This window comes from Arachis hypogaea, chromosome 19 (genome assembly GCF_003086295.3).
Source record: "Arachis hypogaea cultivar Tifrunner chromosome 19, arahy.Tifrunner.gnm2.J5K5, whole genome shotgun sequence".
Classification (NCBI taxonomy): domain Eukaryota; kingdom Viridiplantae; phylum Streptophyta; class Magnoliopsida; order Fabales; family Fabaceae; genus Arachis; species Arachis hypogaea.
The window spans coordinates 147,994,406-148,012,190 of NC_092054.1; the positions used below are offsets into that span (position 1 = coordinate 147,994,406).

General features: G+C 30.5%; 1 protein-coding gene across 1 annotated transcript; it reads right to left on the reverse strand.

The window, feature by feature from the left end:
* Positions 1 to 9,008: 9,008 nt before the first annotated feature.
* LOC112776984 (uncharacterized) lies at positions 9,009 to 15,446 on the reverse strand. Its single transcript, XM_025821261.3, has 13 exons — positions 15,158 to 15,446; positions 14,137 to 14,352; positions 13,908 to 14,063; positions 13,033 to 13,115; positions 12,625 to 12,730; positions 11,551 to 11,618; positions 11,345 to 11,422; positions 10,587 to 10,651; positions 10,140 to 10,206; positions 9,867 to 10,049; positions 9,642 to 9,698; positions 9,437 to 9,532; positions 9,009 to 9,328 (listed from the first exon to the last, which is right to left on the reverse strand). The coding sequence occupies exons 2-13, from the start codon at positions 14,345 to 14,347 to the stop codon at positions 9,191 to 9,193; spliced, it is 1,308 nt and encodes a 435-aa protein (XP_025677046.1). The 5' UTR covers positions 14,348 to 14,352; positions 15,158 to 15,446; the 3' UTR covers positions 9,009 to 9,190.
* Positions 15,447 to 17,785: the final 2,339 nt, after the last annotated feature.

Below are 17,785 nucleotides of genomic sequence, written 5' to 3' on the forward strand. Positions count from 1 at the left end.
TTACTCCCAAACTGTAGGAGTATATTCCAACTTCGGGTCCTAAGCTTTATGTTGAGCCCCTTAGAAGTTAGGAAACAACCTTCACAGTTGTAATAATTAAGATTCCTATCAACATCAAGAGGCTTTAGCTTGTCATTGTAAACTTTGAAGTGGATGTGTATCTGCTCAACATAAAGACTATAATAAGCCACTACCACTTCAGTTTTTCCCTCACAAGTCCAAAGGAGAAGTTGTTAGTGCACAATCAAAGGTATAACTCCGACATCGTGAATCCAATCTTGACCTAACAGTGCATTATAGCTAGCCCTCGATGATACCACTATGAACACAATTGTTCGTATCGAAGAATCAACTTGAACTTGTAGAGTAACCAATCCTTTTGCTGGTGTTGAGATACCATGATAATCAGTAATTAAGATAATGGTGGGAACAAGATAATCAAAATGCTTCCTGGCCTTGACTAACATTCTTTCCAGAAGCAAACTGATCGTTGCACCACCATCGATCAACACTTTGTCGACAGAAATACCTCTTATCGTGGCCTTAATATGCAGTGGTCGAAGATGTGCTCTTTATTTATTGGTAGGCTTATTAAAACATCCTACTTCTTCATATTCACAGATGAATGCAAACGCATCCTCATCTCCAAACTCAACATCATAATCCCCACTGAGATTTTCTTCATAATCACCCAAAAATTCTGAAGGAATAATGGAGACTGTACTGACCATCTCGTCATCCCCTTCCTCAAAATATTATTCATCGAGATCAGGGTTTAAAACAGCATTCTCGTTAGGCTTAGCAGGAACTATTTCGACTACTTTTTCTTTTTCCATAGAACTTGAAGGCTTTTTGCCTTTAGGAATAGTCTCACTATTAGTTGGGAACACAACCCTCGTTAAAGCAGAAAGTTTTTCCCCCTTGTCCATATAAGTCAAAGGCTTATCTGACACAACTCGACAAAAATGCCTTCCACCTCGATTACCCCCTCTCCTTCCTCGGGGATACAGATATCGACCACAACCATGCCCTCGACGACCCCTCTGAGCTTGTTAGTGTTGATATTCTTGAAATTTACACTCCGAAATTCTTGACAATTTTTTATCCATCTAACTCTAATAGCTTGGGAACGACAGAATGAAGGAGAACAATTTTCTTGAGGATTTCAAGAACTCTGACCTTCTGGGCGTTGAGGAGGGTGCCTCTGACGAGCTTGCTCCTCCTTATGAGTTAGCTCTTTCTTCATCCTTTCCTTCTCGAAGATTGCTGCAACTTCTGTATCAAACACAACATTGTACCTTGGACAAAATGACACGTCTCTATCCTTTAATTTCTAGTGCATTAAGAAATCCAACATCCCATCACCAACACTAGGGCATAGTTGTAAAAACCGGACCGGACCGGCCGACCGGTGAACCGGATCCTATATTGGTCCGGTCCAGTATTTGAACCGCACAAGGAATTGAACCGGTCAAATTCGGTGTGAACCGATCAAAACTGGTGAGGTGGTCTGACCGAACCGCTTGGAAGAAAATATTTCCAAAATGCTTGAAGTAGGGTTTGAACCCCTGCCCTCAAGGAAACCAAAAGGCTCCACAACCACCAGACCACTATGTTTTCTATTATAATTTATGCAAATTATAATACATATAGATATCTTCTATCAAATAGTTTACTTTTATTTAATTTATTTTAATTTTAATTATAAACTCACTCATTCTTAAATTAATTAGATTTTTATTTAACAATAATGATACTCACTTATTTTTTTATAATTATATAATATCTATTAATATTATTTTTTAATAAATACTTGTAGTATATAATAGTATAAAAGATATAAACTAATTAATAAATTATTAAAATTTAAAAATAATAGTTATTTTAATATAAAAACAAAATAAAAATATTTATGATAGAGTAAAAATAATAAAATATTTATTGTTCATGTTCCATATTGTTTTAAAATAACTTGATATTTTAAAATGTTAGTAAAAATATGTATTTTAAATTTTAATTTTAAACTTTTAACTATTTTTTATTTTTTATTTACATAGGACCAAGTCAACCGGTTCAACCAGTAATCCAACGGTTGAACCAGTGACCCAGTGACCCAATGACCTGACCGGTTCGATCACCGGTTCGGTTCTGACAACTATGCACTAGGGTACACTTGTCAGACATTAGTCTCAAAATTTTCCAGTTGAATCGAACTCAAATAAAGTGAAACCAGCCATAGTCATCCCCAAGAAATGAGGATCAGTAAAATTTGCAGCTATATCAAAAGGTTCAACATCAACCTTCATGTCCTTTTTTCATCGTCAAACTTCAATCTTCCTTCTATAATTGCTTCTTGAATAAGATCTCTGAACCGAACACAATTATTAGTCGAATGGCTAGTTGCATGATGGAACTTACAAAAAGTTTTCCTTTTAAATCTTTAATGAGGGCAAAATTTTTTCCTCAGAAAAAAATCAATTGTTTATCTTTAAACAACACATCAAATATTTGTTCCGACTTTGAAATATCGAAACTATATTTCTTACCACCCTTAACTTAGTTTCGCTAAATTTATAAATATTTGCAACTTTTTTCAGCAAAGCACAAACATAAGGTGACCCTTCTTTAATTCAGCCAAATCGACTTCAAGATATTTGTTTTCCGAATCTTCACTCCACGATTCCATTTCTATCTAAGCAACTTTTTCCTTTCGAGCAAGAGATTTATAATTCTTAAATTTACTCTCATTTTTAAATTCCTCTTTTTCTTTCTTAAATAATTCAACTTGTTTGACTCTTTCAGCTAGATGAGCCAAAATCAGGAATATGAACATTCAATAATTTTCTCTCATGGTTGCTATTTTAACTACTTCACTCTCGGGAAGTGATACATAGTATCAATTACATGCGTTTTTGAATCAAATCATAAAATCATCGATTGATTTACCAGTGCCACGCTTTATTGCAACCAAATCTGTTACTATTATGTTTAACTCTCCTCTATAAAATTGAGTATAAAAAGTATTCTCTAATTGTGCCCAAGTCAAAATTGAGTTAGGCCTCAGATTCGAAAACCAAGTAAGTGCATTTTTTTTGTCCTCACCAATGTAATCATGTAAATTTCCTCGATTATTGCCTAAGTTTTCTGGATCTACTCTAAGATTTTGATGAAGAGGTCGCCCTTCATCATAATCAACAATTCGAGCAATTCGTTCGACTTGCCTAACCAAACACTCATACTTTGTTTCATTATCAGCCACTATAGGATTTAGAATAGTAGTCATTTGTTGAGTTAACAAATTGACTAAATCATAATGGTTTTCGTTAATATGCTGTCGAAAGGTAGCAAAAGACCCTGTGCTATTCGACGTCAAACCAATTTGGTAATCTTGACTCATATTAGAATGAGAGAAACTTGGTTTATTATTTACTGCAACTAGCTTATTTTCAAATCGAATTGGAGGCGTATAACCACCCATAGGTGGGGTATAACTTGGAGGAAGACCAAAAGGAAGCCAACCTGCAGTTACCGGCGATTGAATTTGAGTTAGAGAAATTCGAGGACATGAGTTATGCCCACTATTCCGAGCGGTTGCATTATTAACCGCAGCATTCTCCCAAAACTATTTCCAGAATTCTGAATATTTCCGTCTATGTGGGATGTTGAACTTGCAGAAGTCTGTGCTGCAATTACAATTTGATGATGACTCAATATTATTGTTTGAAGTTTCTTCAGTCATATTGATGATCTTACCACTCTGAAGTTGCATACACTAAATCAATACCATGATAAAAAGAAAAATATTTGACACAATTCAAAGAAAAGAGTCCTACCGGATGTGCGAATTTGTTATGGAAATTTTTCTGTAATCTTAGTTAGTTCGATATCTATTATTTGAGAGCGAAACCTACTTCTCTTATGCGAGTACCAATTTTCTTTTATGCACCAAAGACTTTTACTTTGAACAACTGAAGAAAAAGAAGAAACAAAATGCCAACTAAAATAAATATTTTTAATAAAGAACAAAAGAAATTGTAGAAAAGTAAATGGAAGCCTTCAACGAAGTTAAGGGTCTTTTGAAGATAAAATAACAATTCAAAACTTAAAGAAAGAAAAATGACTTTGCGAAGAAAAATAAATTGCATGAAGAGAAATGACAAAAATTTGAAAAAAAAAATATAAAGATATGGAAGAAATTCTACAGAAAATAAACTCGTGACAGACTCAGACTTAGAAAGTCGCTGAAATGCGAGGTGCATGAGAATATTTGCCGAAGAAGAATTCAAAAATAACTATTTCGTCTTAATACAAAACTAAATAACTGCCCTTATGCATTACATCATTAAATTTGACATGTCAATTGTCAACTTCATTCTTCAAACATGTTACATCAAATCAAAACCCTTTTTGACAACAATCTCTCTTCAAATCGGCATTTAAAAAATTCGACTAGCAACTCTTTGACTAACACCTACTTTTCGTTAAATGGTCTTTTTTATTTTTTAAAACTTGTTTTGTATAAATAGCCTAACATATCAGAAAAATATGAAACGTCAAGGCAAAAAGAAGTGGAGCTATGTACTCAGGAAACCTATAAGCAAGTAGCTAATCCCAACGAGTCACAATGTTGGCATCTCTTTGAAAGAAGAGTTCCAGACTCAGCTTCGTCATTGTTTGTTGTTGCTCATGGGTTTTTCGCGCGGCCTTCTAGTGATGTTCAAGATTGTAAAGGCGTCGAAATCTGCTCCTCTTATATAAGTATTCAAAATAAAAAAATTAAGTTAAATAATATTCATACACAATTGTATAACAATTAATTTAATATTTAATTATATATATATATATATATATATATAATATTTTTACTAAAAATATGAATACTAATAATACAAAAATATAAAAAATCTAAGATAAAGAGTACAAAAGATACCAAAAATTTTATAATAATAAAAGCTCAAAAATATTAAAATATAAAAAAAAAAGCAAAATTCAAGAGTAAATTAAATTAATAAGCATCTATTTATATGAATTGTTCTATTTAAGTACTATTTCAAAGTGAATGAAAATGTAAATCGAATTTACTAATTCAATTTACATAGAGGAAATTGTAAATCGAATTAACTTCATTTATTTAGTAGTGTACTATGTAATTTGAATCATATTGATTCGATTTAGTACTATAATAGCTCATTCAAATTCAATATGAATTTGATTTATATAGAATTATGAATGAAGACATACATGTAACATTATTTGATTTAGAACTTTCATGTAATATTATTATGTGTTTGGTTTATGCATGTGTTTTATCCTATTATTACATATAATTTAGAGAGAATACTAATGTTGTGATTAAAAGTTAGAATCAAGATTCAATTGTTTTAAAAAAAATAATTTGAGTTAATTTTATAACTATCAATATGATTTTTTTTGTGCTAATATCTAATTATATTTTTATATACATAGAGAGAAAAAAATATTATTTTAAATATCAAGCATAAAAATTAATTATTTTTATTTGTACAACATACTTAACACCTAATCAAATATAAAAATATACACGTTAAATTCTTTCAAGTTTAGAAACGAATATTAAAATTAATTATTAGTAAAAAAATTAAACTCTTTTACATTAAAATAATAACTAAAAATCATATTATTTAATTTTTTTAATCTACAGAGATCTTCTTAGTCAACGAAAATTGTCACTTACAACTTTTTTGTAAAAATAATTTAATTCTATAAATTTTTTGTGGCATAATTTATAATATCAGGAACTTAAGATAAAATCAACATAATTTTAAAAAATTTATATTAAAATTACGGATAAAAATACTAGTAAACTTCTAAAACACATCCTTGATGTAATACCATAACTAATCAACTTAGTAATTATCATTAAACTTAATCAGAACATGGTCATCCTATTTAAACATATGAAAGAAAGAAAGTTAAGCAAGTCACAGCCAGCTTTTTAAAGGCACACCAAATGGAAAACACGTCTTTCAAAATATACTCCCATAGTTTTAACATCAAAATAAACCTAATTTCAATACAAAAAATGCTCTTGATGACTGGTTTTAAGTTTTAACTTCCCCTTGGTATTTTTGGCTGATTGCTCTTGATCCACTGCCACGTGAAAAAATTCATTACGATGGAGCATAACTAGTCCTATATTCTTATTGAGAAATATACTAACGATTAAATTATTTGTTTAGTCCTTATAATTCATTCAAATTTGTAATGAAATTCTTACATTTTAGAAGTTTTTAATTGAGTCTTTATATTATTTTAAATTTGTATTAGATCTTTTTCAATAATTATGTTCTAAAAATATTTTCATCCATCTTACACTATTCGCAAATATTTCTTAACATATATAGTTAAATTAAATGCTTTTGGAATAATTAAAGTTAGTGCAGAAATCTAATTTAAAACTTTTAAAATGTAAAGACTTAATTACAAATTTAATAAAATTATAAGGTTAATCAACATAACATGCTGTCTTTATTATGTGTTAATTGTTGATTGGAGGCTATTTTTTTTTAAATGAAAAAAAAAAAGAATAAATTAAAGTAATATAATAAAAAATTTATTATAATAGTTTATTATAATAATACAAATTTTGAAAATTTTTTTAAATAAATAAATTAAATATTTTATTTATCAAAATATATTATTATAAGAATATTTATTAATTAATGTAATATTATTTATTCTATTTATATTAAAAACAAGATGTTTATACATATATTTTGTTTATATTATAAATAAAATAATATAAACAAAATATTAAAAAATTCTATTAATGTTTGAAATAATAATAATAAGTATAAAATTAATTAAAATAATAAATATTTGATATTTTTTATTATAAAATTGTTAAAACATAAACTTAGATGAGTTATATAAATCGATTTTATTTTTTAAAATAATCCAAAATAAACTATAAATACTGTCTTTTTAGTTATCTAATAGTCTATCATAAAAATTAAATACGTATCTCATTTACATCCTAAAAGAAAATTAAATTAAATGTCACGATAAGAATTTTAGTCAGGTTAGGATTGCTGCATCCATAGCACCATCATGAATAAAAAAGGAATAAAATATTATTTATTAAAATTGTATTAATTAATAAAATTAAAAATTATTCAATAAAATTATTTATTATATCATTTTAATAATTTTATCAAATTTAATTTTAATGAATATAAAATTAATTTATATATTTTGTGAATTAAAATATCAATGCTTAAATATTTTATATTAAAATTTATAATGATTAATCAAATTATTTAAGTTCAATTATTTTTTACGATAAAAAAGTAAAACGAGGACTCATATTATATTTGTATAGATAACAACGCTAAAAAGATTATACAAGATCAATAGTTTAGAGTTAAGTATTAATTTCTCGTAGAGCCATATTTTTTTTTTTGTCGTACTTAAGATGTAAACGAGATACATATTAAATTTTTTTTAGTCAATTTTATTTAAAGTGTAAATGAAATATTTATATATCTATTTAATTTTTATGATAGACTATTGGATAATTAAAAAGACAATATTTATAGTTTATTTTAGATTATTTTAAAAAGTAAAATCGATTTACAGAACTCATCTAAGTTTATGTTTTAACAATTTTATAATAAAAAATATTAAATATTTATTATTTTAATTAATTTTATACTTATTATTATTATTTTAGACATTAATAGACTTTTTTAATATTTTGTTTATATTATTTTATTTATTTTATTTATAGTGTAAATAAAATATATGTATATACATCTTATTTTTAATATAAATGAAATAAATAATATTACATTAATTAATAAATATTCTTATAATAATATATTTTGAAAAATAAAATATTTAATTTATTTATTTAAAAAATTTCTCAAAATTTTTATTATAATAAACTATTATAATAAAATTTTTATTATATTACTTTAATTTAATATTTTTTTTCTCTTTTTTATTTAAAGATATAGCCTCCAATCAATAATTGACACATAAGGATAACATATTATGTTGATTTTCTTAGTAAGCACCATAGAATCTCCCAATAATTTAACCTATGGCGACATACTCTTATGTTCTTTGGGGAAAAAAATCGGTTAGTTTTCATTGTTTGAGATACATTGGCAAATTTGCAATCATGTTGCTTGGAGTTACCAGCAACTTTTAGTATTTAAGGTTTCTTCTTATCTTCAAAAAATTAGTATGATTTTAGTGCCTGATCTTTATGAACTTGTCGGTTAGATCCTGCTGTGAAAAGTGAAAACCACATCGTTAAGTTTGATAGTATAGCTAAAATAAAAAATGAGGTAATGTACTTAGACTTCTAAAATTGTATCATTTTTAGTTTTGGGACATGTCATCTAAATCTAATCTATCACTTTTTCAAAACATTTCACATAATGAGTTACAATGTGGCACCCTTTGCTGATCTTGATCCTTCAAATAACAACTTAACTGGAAGGGTACCTTCAAGCATAGCAAATTCTTCTTTTCTCAATGTACAACTCAGATCAAAACCCCAACCCTGAAGATTCATTTTGATGAAAGACGCTTCTTTTTCTTCTTCTTCCAATTTGGAAACAAATCAAAGGGTAGCCTGGTGCACAAGCTTCCGCATTAACGGAAGGTCCAAGAAAAGACCGCACTCAAAAGATGTAATTTGGACAGGCTAACCTGTTAATTGCATATTGCTAGCTGCTTCTACGTTTTGAACCTGTGATCTTGAAATCACACAAAGACAGCCCAACTTATCTTATGTTTAACCAAGATCAATTGTTTGGAATATGCAATATTTAGTATTTCCCTTGTTGTAGCTTGAGGCTTAGTTCAGATGGCACATTAGGATGTCTCTTAAATGCTGCATCCGAGTTCAACTTTCATCTAAGACTGGATGTAATTTAAGAATCTCATATAGTGTCACGCTTTGATATTTTATAGTTAACTAATATGCAAAGGATGTTCTAAAAACCCTGCTTTGCATCTTTAAGAAAAATATAATAAGATAGTATTATAGCAAAAGAATCAGAATTATGAAATTACATGATTGCATGAAAGTTCCCTGACAAAACAAGCCATGCTAGATTAGATACAAAAAAAAGAGTATTAGAATGATACATTTCCTTCCACAAGTCTCTAGGAATGTGCTTAGAACCAACTATTTTCTTCATGATGAAACTGAATTGTTGCTGCTTTTGTTCTCAGAGGAACTTTGCTTCCTTTCTGCCTGAAGCGACCGGCATAACGACTCAAGCTTCTCCTTCTGTTTCGTTGTTTTCTCCAGTTGTTTCTTCAACCGCTCGCGCTGCTCAGATCAGATGTTAACAAGTGAAATTTCACACATTTTGACAATGAAAACACTCGTGGAAAACAAGCAATACGCGCAATGAAAAAATGGAACTGCAAGCTATACCTCATCAACTAACTCTATAAGCGTAATATCAGACTTTTCAGATTTACTCTTCAAGAATTGATTTTCCTTCTTGAGTTCCTTGATTGATTTCGCCATCTGGTAGTTACAACCACAATAGAGGAAAAGATCAAAGACTTTATATATGCACTCAACATAGTAAAACCAGCATTACTCCAGGAAGAACCCAAAGAGAAGTGAAGTATACCTTCTCAATTTCGTTTTTAAATGTTTCGAAAACTTCATTGCTTTTTGACAAGGCTTCCTGAAACTCAATGCATCAAAACTTGTAGTCATAAAATATAAGCATCTAGCAATGATATGTACAACAAGTCTCTGTATCCAAACATCACGTCAATATCAACATAACATAAGATAACAATGAACTCATTGGCGTAAAATAGATTTTAATACAAAGAGAATCAAATGAAACCTGGAATTGTTGGAATTTTTCCCCATCAGTCGTCAGCTGCATGCGTAAATTCTTTTCTGTTGCTAATAGCTGAGACACTTGTTCTGCATATACTTTAATCTGAGACTGTTCCTGAACCAATTTTTCCTCGTGTTGCTTAACTCTTAAATCAGCGAGCTGAAGTTCCAATGTCTTTTGCTTCAACTGTTGATTCAGACATAAAATAATCACTACAGGTTATCGATTCCAAAAAATGAGTAAACATGACTAATCGTAGGATGATACAAACATTACCTTCTGGGCGTACTGCTGTTCAGATAGTTCATATTGATCAGCAAGCTGCTTTAGCTTGTTTCTTAACCTGTATTGGAATCATGGCAAATTATTTTCTGCTCAACTAAATACAATTCCACAGTTAAATAAAACAATATTGTAGGCATTCAGTTACTGTTTTTTTAAAGAATAAATGTACCGTACAATAAATAAATAAATGATAAATAAAGAACAAAGCACTACGGTGAGCGGATTGAGACAGGTTCAAGACTCATGTTGTGTGCAATAATTTTTTTTCCAGAAATTATATAAATTCAGTGACAATGGTTGGATCAGCTAAAAGAGCAAATCTATGCACAGGTTAAAAGTTTTGATAACAAAATTCTGGTTATTATTGTGATTAAGTATTTTCCAAAAATAAAATATGCACATGTTTGAACATAAATATATCAGCTGTCGAGGTCTTACATGTCATTTTCCTTAAGCTGAGTAAGACACTCATCCTTTCGCTCTTCAAGCTTATTGCTCACATCCTGCAACAGAAATTGGTGAGAGAAATCACCAAAATACTAATCGTTACAAATGAGAAAAAGAAATTTTAAAAGGAAAAAAAGTTTCATTTATGGTATTATTACATTGAAACATATTATCTCAATCTCAATCATTATTGCTGTGCAAATATCTGTGACCATTACACCAACTGTAACTTTGTGGTTTCTTTATAACAACTGAAAAAGCTAATTGATGATACAATCATGGGGCAGCTAGGAAAAAATATTTCTTCTTTGTTAAAATCATGGCCCTTTTAGGTGATACTTTTTGTTCATGGTAGCCAGTGTTTCCTCTTTATAGAGTATATTAGACTGTAGTTAGTTAGATCTGATTGAGGTTTATTGTTTTGAGGGAAGTTCGTATAAGATAAAGGTTAGGAGTTAACTTGTTTAGGGATCACACCGCTTTATGTTTGACGAAGATTACACTGCTCGAGCAGCAATTGTATTTCAATGACAAGGGAGATATAAGATTCCCGATCACAGAGAAAGGCAACTCATCTGATCCTCTCAGACCTCTATGCACAGCTCAAAGATTAAATTGAATTAATGTGTTATACATTTTTATTGCTAAGTTAAACTCAAGCCTTTAAGTATCCTTTACATCTTCCTAATATACCAAATGTGCACTATATTTCAGTATCATACACGCTAAACAAGAGAGAATGATCAAACCTTGATTGCATCTTGAAACTTGGCTGAAAGGTCCAGCCTCAAGTTTTGCCCCTCGGTCGATACACGTTTGCATTCTTCCTGAAAATAGTTTTGATACAGACCATAAGATTGGCCCAAGAAAAGTAGCCACTCTAAATGCAAAGATAAGAGAGCTTTAATTTGGCAACTAAACAATCTTAAGATGTAGCAGCGCAACAGAAATATACCATCAACATTTTATTTTGACGTTGTAACTCCCTACAAAGTGACTCAAGCTTATCTCGAACAGCAAGAGCTACATAAAGAAGGCAACAGTCAGTGGAAAGAAAAAATTAACATCAACATTTTATCAAATGAGATGCTTCCCTTTATTTGAGATTCCATAAGAGTATAAGGAATCGACGGGTATTTCCAGATATATTACTTAAAAGAATCAACACAATACGCCCAGTCGATTAGAATTAAGAAAATATGTCTTACACATATATCTAATTATTAATAAAATTGGATTTCGTTTTTTATTTTATTAATATATATTATTCTTTTTGAATAAAAATAAGTATAAAAATAAATATAGAAATATAAAAAGAAATATATAAATAAGATATTATATAGATATCTTTCTATTAAACATAGCTGCGTGCGCAGCAGCACCAACTATGAGAAATCCACCAATCCACATGTGATGTGTGAACAATGATAGTTGGGTCCCATAGTCGGTAGGTAGGTATGGATAAGGAGGAACGTTACTGTTCTTTTTTTGTTCTTTCGTCCTCCTCCTTACTTTCTTTTGTCTTAAAAGATACTGGAACATAACGTTGGAAGAGATGATGGAAGCGGTAGTTCATTTTGGCCATGGTACTAGAAAATGGAAAGATCTTGTTCTTTTGAACATAAAGAAATAAAGAAGCCATTGCAAGTGCCGGAAATACTAGGCCCACTAAAGGCACAAAAATGGAAGGTAAATTTATCATAGAATAGGTACCTCAATTTAATATTTGTAAGAGAAATAACATAACAACAACTAAGCTTTTTCCTGCTAAGTAGGGTTCAATAAAAGAGAAATCATACATACAGAAGGAAGACCAAAACAGCACAATAAAATGACATAATCCATTACAAATTACCACTGTACGCACTCAAATTACTGAGGTAATTGATCAATGCAGCAAAAATCCCTTAAAATTCTCTAGTCTAATACTGATATGAAGTAAAAATTCCAATAATTTGAAGCTTTGCAAAGGCTTTGTAGAGTATATTTCAAATTAATAAGCAAAGTCAGATTACTCATTGCAACATACCAGCATCTCTTTCTGCCAACACTTGTTGATACTTCAGTGAAAACTCCAAAAGCTCCTTTTCTGATTTAAGTGTACGCTTTGCACTCTTACGCTTTTCACCAGTTTCCTAAGAAATTAAGTTTAACTGTTCAGTCCCCTCCAAAGGTTGTCTCATTCTCATATGTTCATATGTAGTATTAAACAAAAATAAGGGAACATGACACATCTGCTAATACTGACGAAAATGAGGAAATATATAGCAAAAAGTATTCACCCAATCAAATCTCTTTAACTCAAATATGAATACTGCAAAAACAATCCTTTTAAACTTATTGAGCAAGAGCATCAGAATGTATAGAACGGCTGATATATTTATATGTACTAATCCATGTGTGAATAGATGAGAATTAACAGGATAAATTTACTAACTGGTTTTCTGTTTTTTGAAGAGTCAACCATATCTGGTGAAGATGTATCCTTTGCTGCTTTTGTCTCCGAAGGTTCAACAGTTGCTGCAAAGGAAAGGATAAAAAAGAAACAAAACCATGTCGGATACTATAGGAAAGCACTAGAACACATAAATGCAATGAGGGGATATTGTAACAACTAGCAAATAAATATTTTGCAGACATGAGCAATTCTTTACATTTATCTCTATTATTTTTCTGTTGTATAAAAAGCGCACATGAAAAATTATCTTCTAAGTTCAAGCAAGCATGAATCCATCGATTGAATCGAGTTTCCGGAAGCTAGTTAGTGTGGTGCATTGTCCAGCAGCACAAGAGAAATATAAGAAATATTTGTTGATGAGATATTGAGATCTCATTCATCTGTAAAACCGAAAAAGTCTTAAACGTTTGCATACTCAATTTGGTTTTTGCCAGCAAAGTAATCATGGATATTAGTCTAGGTGATCCAAATGTTTTTATCAACTTCCCATGAAGTTATCTAGAACTGATTTGACCTCAATGTAAAACAATTTATGTTGAATTTGTAGTAAAAATAAAAGAGAAAGAGAATGTAGGTGGAGAGAAGCACCAAAGTGTGCAAAATTATTAGGTCTTAGTCTTAGGTGCTATGTTGATATAGTTTCCAGAAGCATCATACACGTATCACTAGGAAATAAATACATGACATAGTTTCACCAACATGATCAAAATTGGCTAACCTGATGTAACTGATCAAGTCTTTATTCAAGAAAAATGTTATTCATGCAATTCCCAAGATATATAATAATAACAATTACCATGCATTTACTGGTTACAACATCTACAAAAGGGAGCATTAAGGCTTAGGATAATTACATTTATCTAAACTTTGAGATTCACCATGTTGCTTATCCTTCACTGTACAGCATCCAGATTGCATAGCATCAGAACCAGACTTGGCCACAGGAGGTGTAATCTGAGTGCCTTCTTCCTGTCGCATACAGCTATCATTTTGAACTTCCACTGAGTAGTCTGAAGCATCAAAAGTATGTGCTTTAGACAATTGAACGTGAGAAGTTTATAGTTTCTCCCTGATTTTTCTTACCATGATTGTTTTGAAACTCTTTTTCTCCCAACTCATTTGATAATTCACGAGTTCGAGTGAGGTCTGAGGAACCATCCTCCGTGTAGTTATTCGGGGGTTTCTCTTGTTCAGAAGATGGTGTTGGAGGAGCAACAGGATCTGTAGTGCTCTCCACAAACCCATCCGGCAAGGAATCAACCTCGGGAAGCCGATTTGCATCTGGACTCTGCATGTTTCCTACATCTCAGGAAACAATTCTTAGAACTATATACATAATACACACAAGAAATTTAGTACTTCAGTTCAATATTTTACCTAACTGTTGTGAAGATAAGTAAACCGGTCATGACTCATGATTGCTTTTAAAATTCTAATTAGTGCCTAATTTGCAATAACTGCATTTATATTCTCATTACAAAGATGACACACACACACATGTGCGCGCGTGCATGCACACAATTTCTCCTCAGTGAAAGGGAAAACAAAATAACAGATTCATGAAAATCATGGCCTCTGAATAGCCACTGAAACATGGCTCCAAAATCATTCAAAAGGCCACAACATCAAATGCCGGATTCATATAACAATTGCACCTGGCTAACTAAATCTCTTCCTCCTACTTGACCTTTCCAAAAGGGATTTTCAACTGACAAACAAAATACAATCACTACAAAAGAAAGGAAAAGAGAAAACAAATAAATAAAAATCCATCTGAGTCTATCCAATGTCACTGAATGCACCACCATATCCAGTGCGATTGCATGAAAAAATTAAAAATTCAAGCGAGTGTTTTCTCTTTCTTTTTTTGAAAGGAAAATATATAACCTTTTTTTGCCCTATAAATAATTTCTTCCTAGAAAGTGTACCAAATGAAACATGTTCTTCGTGAAACCGAGAAGCTAAACATTGAATAATTTGGGCACATACAAAGTGAATAGCTCATGTGGAAGCATTGAACGATCTGGGCAATCGATAATGAAATAAAAATGGCTACTTTGTAAAAACAAAAACAAAAAACCCGAAAAGGTGAAGGGATTATTACCAGAGATGTGAGAAGATGAATGTTGAGCGAGAAGTGAAGAAGAAGAAGATCCAACAGTGCAAGGAGCTCACACCAAACCTCAGAAGGTGTTTGTGTTTCTCTTCTCTCTCTCTCTCTCTCTCTCTCTCTCTCTCTCTCTCTCTCTCTCTCTCTCTCTCTCTCTCTCTCTCTCTCTCTCTCTCTCTCTCTCTTCTATTGCTCTTTCTTAACACCAAAACCTTCTTTACCTTTGTTTTCTTCCTTCTTTGTTTTATTTACCTTGTTTAGTGTTTTCAGAAGCTATATTCTTAAATTATTTCATATGGAGTACATGACTTTTTAAATAATAAGAGCAAGGTTCTCTAGGTATAACAATCTCTAATTAGGTAATAATATAAAGGGTTTAGTTAATATGTCTTAAAAGGTACATGAAAAGTATCATTAGTAAAAAGTATTAAATTTTTTTATTTAATATAAAACAAATACATTAAAAACTTAAATTTTTGTATTTTCAATAAAAAATTTTTTAATTTGTAATCTTAACTTATATCTTTAGAGCACATGATGGATAAATCCTAATATAAACAATCTAATTTCTACCTCTTTTATAGTAGATATTATTTTGACAAAGATACAAGAATTTGGAATTAAGAAGAATATCAATGGATAGAACATGAGTCTTTTTCTATTTTTGTGGATATTCTTCATGAAGATATCTCAAAGAGAGAACTGTTTCAGTTGTTCAATTGGACGGAATGCATAAATGACATATATTTATCACGTAAACAAAAAAGGGATAATGTATATATTTTTGCGTTCATACAATACACTACGAAGGGAGGGGCTTTGAAGGCGATAAGGGATATGAATCGAATGAGGTTGAGAGGAAAAAATGTATTTGTGAAGGAAGCGAAGTACAGGAGGAAGTCGGATGTGTGTGACACGAAGAGGGCGCTGAGACGAGAAGATAATCAAAACAATACTGTTCGACAGCCACAACGCAAAAAGGCTCATGTTGACGCACGACTGAATACAAAAGAGGCCAGAAAGGAGAACAAAGAACAGGATCCACATAGGAACAGGTGGACAAAAAAGATGGAGGTAACAGTGGCAAAAGAAAATTTGGATTGGTTGCCGAGAAGCCTAATGGGAGGGACGACAAAAGCCATCGATTTTAATTCTTTAAAAGATTGCGAAAAACCTGCCTCAAGTCATCCAAGTACAAGAATTGGGTGCGTATAAAACTCTACTAACGTTCGACTGTGTGCTGAGTGCTGAAGAAACTTACTTCTTTAAGATGAATAGTCTCCTACAGTTCTTCCATAGCGTATGGAGATGGGAGGAAGCGGAGCGGAGTGAAACTAGAAGAGTGTGGTTAGAATGCTTTGAAGTTCCTTTGCATGTCTGGTCAGTAGAAACTTTCAAAATGATAAAAAGTCAATGGGACGAAGTAGTTGTGTGTGATAATATGACAGAATCGTGCAACTCCTTCAGTGTTGGACGCGTGCAAATTGATACCTGCATGTTGGACGTGATCAATGAATGGATACATACTATAATAGGCTTCAGTGGATTTGATGTATTGGTAAAAGAGGTGGGAGGAGAGACATATGATTTGGGATGTAACTTGGAAAATATTGCTGCTAGCAGCAAAAGCAGCAAACAGCGACATAGCGGTGCAAAAAGTGACTATGCAGAAACGGTTGTAAAGTCAACAAGGGAAATAGACATGCCGGAATACAGTGACCAGGTGACGGAGTTGCTCATGACTGTGACGAGAGAGAGTGAAGAAGATAAGGGCAGATTGGTAATTTCAGAAGATATTTTGAATGAGTGGTGTAATGACAATTCAAAAATAAATCTCATGAAAATGGTAACATATGATTCAAATCTACATGATATTAAAAGAATGGCTGGTTTGGTGGAAGGGGATATTATAAGTGATGAAGAAGATTTTAAAAGAACCAACACTACAAGAAAATAGAACATTTGTAACAAAAATTTTGTATCAAATTTAAACTTGTTACAAAAAAATAATTTTTTGTAATAATAATTGGTGATTGTTACAAAAGATAATGTTTTGTAGCAACATTTTAAGTTGTTACAAAACATGATAATCTTTTGTAACAACCTGATTTCTTTTGTTATAAATTATGTTAGTTTTTGTAACGAGATGGTATTTTGTTATAAAATATTATAATATTTTGTAACAAAAAAAAGAAGTTGCAAAAATTTAAAATATTTTGTAACAAAATATGTTTTTTTTCAAAAACTCTAATTGTTTTGTAACAAATAATTAATTTGTCACAAAATTTAATATTGTTTGTAACAAGTTAATTGTTTGTCACAAAATATAAGTATATTTTATAACATTTTTTTTCAAAATGTTAAATACTTTAAGAGTAAAAAAATTATGTATATATTTTTTTCAAAATAATTTTATTTTGTTTCAAAAAATAAATTTTTTTACATACTGATAATATTCATTAATTTTTTAAAATTGTAAATATTATTTTATATATTTTTAAAAAATTAATATGTATATTTTATTAATAATCAGATTTTTAAGGTTAACTAAAATTTAATTTATGTAACTTAAAGAAATTTTATTAAATTATAAATATAAACAACAGTAACTAAATATAAAAG